Source organism: Saccostrea cucullata, unplaced genomic scaffold (genome assembly GCF_032062105.1).
Source record: "Saccostrea cucullata isolate Sc308-1 unplaced genomic scaffold, CSIRO_AGI_Scuc_v1 ctg30, whole genome shotgun sequence".
Lineage (NCBI taxonomy): Eukaryota > Metazoa > Mollusca > Bivalvia > Ostreida > Ostreidae > Saccostrea > Saccostrea cuccullata.
This window is the reverse complement of record NW_026930705.1, coordinates 1-6,423: the sequence shown is the minus strand read 5'-3', so window position 1 is coordinate 6,423 and position 6,423 is coordinate 1. Positions and strand designations below refer to the sequence as shown.

At 34.0% G+C, this 6,423-nt stretch overlaps 1 protein-coding gene across 1 annotated transcript; it reads left to right on the top strand.

Moving 5' to 3' along the window:
- Positions 1-1,353: 1,353 nt before the first annotated feature.
- Positions 1,354-6,384, top strand: LOC134229735 (uncharacterized; the record flags this gene model as incomplete). Its single annotated transcript, XM_062711521.1, has 6 exons — positions 1,354-1,584; positions 2,280-2,593; positions 3,181-3,771; positions 5,131-5,394; positions 5,920-6,174; positions 6,334-6,384. Coding segments are annotated over exons 1-6 (1,483 nt in total), but the record flags the coding sequence as incomplete, so codon positions are not given.
- Between the last annotated feature and the right edge of the window lie 39 nt (positions 6,385-6,423).

The following is a 6,423-nucleotide window of genomic DNA, read 5'->3' as shown; positions in this document are numbered from 1 at the left end:
AATCAAATATGTATTGGTAACATCCAATTTTCCCCCATCACGCGAAATGTGTATAAAGTGATCTGCAAGTCCGTCCGTCCGTTACGCTCTGTGGTACCCATCTCTTAGCTGCAACTCACCCATATATATACCCCTGAATAAAATTAAATGAGACTTTCACAATTTCTTTGTGCACTTCTTATGTTACTTTTTGATTCCACACATATTTTGGGTTTCCAATAGGAAAACATGGACACTGCCATTCTATCTATAATATTGAGGGGTACCAATCTCTTATTTGCAACGCCTCCTATAAAACACTGCATACAATTTAATGATACTTTCACCGATTCTTCAATACATAATACCATTGTGCACCTTCTATTTTACTTTTTGATCAGACACTTATTTTGGGTCTCCCAGAGCAAAACATGAACTTTGCCATTATAATCATAAATGAGATGGGCGTATCATTTAGTGAGTTCAGTGCTCACAGTACCTCTAGTTTTCTTTGTAAAATTTTTGAAGGTTTTAATATATTAAAATGTAGAATAATGTAGATAAATATCAAATATTGATGATTTTTTTGTTAGAATGAATTCCTCTGAAATGCGATATTTATTTTAATACCCCCACCCGCTTGAAAATTGGGAGGGTAAATAGTGATCGGGATTTCGGTCCGTCGGTTCGTTTTTTACGTACCCATCTCTTATCCGCAACTCCTCTTATACCCCTGAATGAAATTCAATGCGATTTTCACAGATTCTTTCTTACATAGTGCTACTGTGACCCCCTTTTTACGTTTTGATCAGAAACATATTTCGGGTTCCCCATAACAAAACATTGACACTGCCATTTTTTTCTATAATATTGAAAAGTACCCATCTCTTATCCGCAACTCCTCCTATACCACTGCATCAATGTAATGTTACTTTAACAGATTCTTTAATGCATACATGTAATGCCATTGTGCAGCTTCTATTTTACTTGTTGATCTCACACTTATTTCGGGTCTCCCAGAGCTAATCATGGATTTTGTCACTATAGAATTATTGGAGGCGGGGATTTCATTTAATGAGCTCAGTGCTGACAGTATCTCTGGCTGTTTTTAAGAAAATGAGTATCTACTTGTAAATAACTTCTTTAGTACACTGCTTATTTTCATAGTTAAGTCACAGTAATTGTTGCATACTTCCTCGTGCCGTTGGATTACTCTTTCAAAATCTTAAACTGTATAAGGTACTTTAAAAGATAAAACATTACCTCACTTCCGATTGTGGATAGAATTAATATAGATTTAATCAATGTTTTACAAATTCAGTTTGCTCGATTGAAATATAGATAACGTAACACGCATTAACCTTTAATTCCTTTTTATCTTTAAATAATCTTCTTTGACAATTAGTGCGACAACATTAAATGTGTCATGTCAGCCTGTTTGTTTTAAATGTAGTTTAAAATCAGACTAATTTAACATGAACATAAAGAATTTATTTGGCAGTGCATTTGTCCTGTGATGTTGTTTTTGGGACACTTAATGATAATGATTTGTTTGTAGGGAAACTTATTTTTTAAGGAAAGAAATTAATACCTAGAAATGTCAAAGTAAGTACCTTTATCTAATATATTTTCAATACCTTTTTCAATCAAGCGTATCATGTCTAGTATTTCATATAAGATGTTAGTGTTCACTTGGAAAATAAAGAAATACAAGCATAGTCTATTTAAAGCTATATCCAATGTATCTAATTTTTTTAAGGAATGGGCAACTCAAAAAAAATACAATTCCATTTTCCTAGGAATTTAACAAATGATTTTATATTCTTTTTTTAAATACGTGTAAGTGATGATGATATAAACTAATGTTGAAAGAATTTGTCTCTGAAAAATGGGAAAATTACGAGAAAAAAAAAACAAGAGTATTCACCATTCTTTCTAAGTAAAACCTTTTTGTACAAACTAGATATTCATCAAGGTTTTTTTAATTTCAACTTTCGAAGAATTATGGTAAAAACTCAAAGTTACTTCGCCTATTTCTTTAATAAGAACGTACAAATCATTTGATATCATAACAAGTAAAATATCAAGGCCTGAAAACAGTTACATTAAAAAATCAGACAAGTTATGCAAAAAAAGACAAATAAAAGTACAAACTTCATACTATGTCTAGAGAAGTTTCATTATGAAATAACCATCACCTATAAATGAGACTAGAATTGTGCTTATTGTAACTCAAATAATAAGAATAAGAACTTATTTCGCGTACAACTTGTCAACTAAAAGTTATTTTTCTTTCGCAGTTTTAGACAAAGGAAATTAGAACTGCACGAAACTTTGCGGAAATTGCTAATTAGAGACTTTTTGAATATGAAATTAACTAAACACAACAAAAACGTCTCGCGATGGAAGGCTCAGATGCGGCGCTTCTGCGACTCCGCCCAGCACGACGATTCTCCAATTATGACGGATTTCACGTGCATGGAACGGAAAGGACTCATAGCTCCCGGTAAATACGAGGAATTGATCGCCATGTTTAAAAACATCGACGCCCGGGCTGTTGATGTCATTTTGAAGACGGCAGCTGAGTTGGCTGAAATTGAAAAAGAAAGAAAAGGTAATGTAGCAAAGCAAGCAGTATACGGTTAATGTTAATCCAGATAAATCGTTTTTGTTTCAAAATTCTGATGCTTTCAATAAAGTTGGAATATATTGCCGCATAAGCAATACTCGTTTAAGCAACACATAAGCTCTAACGATAACTAATCGGACTTTTTATATATTCACAAAAAGGTTTTACTCCAAATTATGGAATACCATGACATATAATACGCTAGCTTATCATACTGTGAGGGCCCTTCAGGTAAAGCAGCTGTTACGTTCCATACCAGATGGTATTTTAACAGTGCATTTCCTGAGTTGTACGATATATCCCAAAAGCAGACATTGCAGTTTGAAAGTCAAGAAAATTTTCATATTCTGACATTCGATGTTGCCTTTCATAGTTTTGGGGATATGGTATAATTGCCATTAGGTATCCCAGAACAAAATATGTTGATGAGATGCCTATCTTAGTGACAAGATGTTTTTTTCGCTTCTAATTACCTTTCAAAATAGAGTTCATTTTACATGAATCAATTTAAAGGACAATGGACAAGCAAAATTATATGTTAAAATCTGTTCCTTTATTAATCTCATATGCAGAATCAAGAGCAATGCTGAAAAGGTTCGCTACATTGAGGTCCGAAATCAATGACTGCGAGGTGACCGAAGATCAGGTTAAAGTCCTGCACGACATGCTGAGACAAATTCTACAACACAGCAAAGCGTCGGCTCACTGGGAATCTGATTTACAGGAAGTACCGAGGCATGCTGGCATACCCATTCTCAGGAAACGCAAATCTGTTGCAGATCCCGAAGAGCTTAGAAATTCCATCACAGAAAAGGGAAATTTTATTTCTAAAACTCACAAAATGGACTGGAAAGCTATCATTATGATGATAAAGTTTGTAAATACTTTTAGCCAAATTACAAATTATTCTTTAGAAAGAGTCAAACCGGACGGTATATATATTGCTGGCTATGAAGATGAACCGCGAAGAGACAACCAGAATGAAATCATAAGGGAAACGTTTGCTGAATTACTCTTAAATGTCTTTGCCACTTTGGGATATGATATGCAGAACGCTTCTGTTATAACACAGATGGATTTCTTGGAGGAAGAAACCTTTTCTAAAGCGTTGAAGCAACGGTTGTCGAGTCAACCAAAATCCAGACAAGAATCTGCAGCCACCAGTAAGTTTAAAGTTGGAAAGAGTGAATTAGATTTTATAAAAATAGAGATACAGACTTTTCCCAAAATGAAAGTTGATTATGAAGTAGCATTATTAAGGTTTTATGGCCACAAAATCTTTACACGATGTAGTGTATTTTTTTCTTTTGAATCTTTCAAAGAAAAGGTAAAAAATGATATTTTTTTAGCAAACACACAAATCTTGTTGAGATTGACTGAAATCATGATTTTTTTTTTGAAAAATACATTGCTGCCTAAAACCACAGGTACAAGACCTGCTCTCCCCAGCACAGTTAATTTGAACCAAACTGTTTTTCCAGAAAAGATTTATTATCCCTCAAAAATGGATTTAAAAAAAAAACTTTAAATCATATGTTTGCAGTGTTATGAACGATGAAAACTTTAAAAATGTAATATTAAGAAAACTATCTAAATACTTCAAGTGCTAGAATAGCAATTTAAATATGACAGGAGAAAAAAATCAAGTGTTTTTTCTAGTGAGCATAAAATTTTTATGAAGCAGCATTTATGCAAAATCTTATAAGCGAAAAGAAGATAACATTTACCGTGGCCTTCAACTCGACGTATTGTCAATTATTAATAGTAATTTCCATTCTTATATCGATACGATATATCCTTGTGAGCTTGAGATAAAAGATATCACAAAGTCTGACACATCTGTTTCATATTTGGATAATTTTTCTATCATCAACTTCCCTTACTTATTCAGTAATATACCTTCATCGCCTGTATACGGAGTTTATGTCTCTCAGTTGATTCGATACGCAAGAACATGCTGAACAATTTTTTAAACCAGGTAAATTATTGACAAACAAGTTGATGAAACAAGAATACCAGCAGTCTCGTTTAAAGTCATCATTCCGTAAGTTCTATGGTCGATACAATGACTTTGTCAGCAAATACAATTTAGCGTTCAATCAAATGCTGACTGACGTTTTTCATATTGGTTGTTAGTCCATTGTTTATACACTGAATTGAATACAGACCCCTATGCAGCAGACGGATTTTTCCGTTGTTTCCCGAAAATGACAAGGAGCACACGGTGGTGTAACCGGTCGGCAGCGGATGCTCACTCCTCCATGACACCTGATCTCACCTCATGTTTTGGAGGTCCGTGTTTGCTCTGCTCCTATTTTGTATTGTTTTGTGGACTTTTGATCTTGAATACTGTTCGTTACCTCCACATGTTTCATTGTATTTGGAGTTAGGACCTGTCCTCAAGTACCCAATTCATGTGTTCCTTTCATCATGATACTAGTATTGTTGAAATTTTTTTTTAATTTATTACGCTGTATTTTTTTCCTTCAGTATATAAACGTATTGTATTTGTTTACACTTAGATGCATCTTTCAAGAAACGAGCTCCAGTTACACCCCGCCAAGAGCCCAAACATTATGACGTGATGATGAGTTACCAGTGGGGGTCAAAGGAGATGGTACATAAGGTTAAGAACTTTCTGGAGAGGAACAAGATCACGTGCTGGATTGACGAAGAGAGCATGAAGGGGTCCACATTACAAGCCATGGCAGAAGCCATAGAGCACTCACACATATTTCTAATGTGCTATTCTTTTAAATACTTCACAAGCAAGAACTGTCGACAAGGTAATTCTTGCTTTACAAATATTGGTGATTTTGTATACTTTAAGCAATAAATAACTCGGTAAAGAACAAACAATTATTTAGTGCGAAAAAAAATAACGAACAGTGATCGATTTCTTTACAACAACAAAAACCATACAAAAGTGTGAACGGGGCATAAAACACAGACCCTTTGAAATTCTTGACAAAGAACTTGGGTACCTAGAAGGAGTAAACATATTTACTGGTCACACCCGCTGAGAGCCTCTTATTTGATCAGTAAGATGTATTATTCTGAAGTCAAATTTAGAACAAAAACAAAGGCCTGTAAGAATTGGTATAAAACACGTCAGCCAAAATACTTCTCAAAGATAGGTTTTATAAGCTAATATATCAGTGCCGATCGAGATTTACAGTTTTACATAAAGAGTCACATGAGGCCAAGATCGTGAAGTATTGCTACAACGAAGAAAAAAAAAAAAACATTGCATTGAATGTGCAAAGCATTATAAAATTAAAGAATAATGGATTTAAACTATTTCTTTCTAGAGGCTGAATATGCAAATAAGTTACAAAAAATCATCATTCCACTAAAAATGCAGAGAGACTACGAACCTCGAGGTTGGCTTGGAATGATTCTCGGAGAAAAACTCTTCTATGAGTTCTCTGGAAAATACCCGTTTGATCAAAAGGCCAAAGAGCTTCTTACTGAAATCCTTTACCATCTTCAAAATCCCCCTGAAGTGACGCCACCAGAGAATGACACAAATCCAGAAACTGAAACTGAAAATAGTGAAACTGCAGGTACATGAAGCAGGCTACACAGTATATAAATTTTCGAGAGATTACGAAAGTTTAAAAAGATGTATACGTATTGATTTTTATGAACAGGCGTAAGTTTTAATTTTTTTTACATAGTGGTAGTTTAATTAATCATAGAACATTTTTCCCTTATTTTTTCAGATATATCTCAAAATCAACAGACACACTCTAGAGAAAATAGCGAGAAAACAGGTAAACACTTCATGATATTGAAATGGTTCTTAGCTCTGA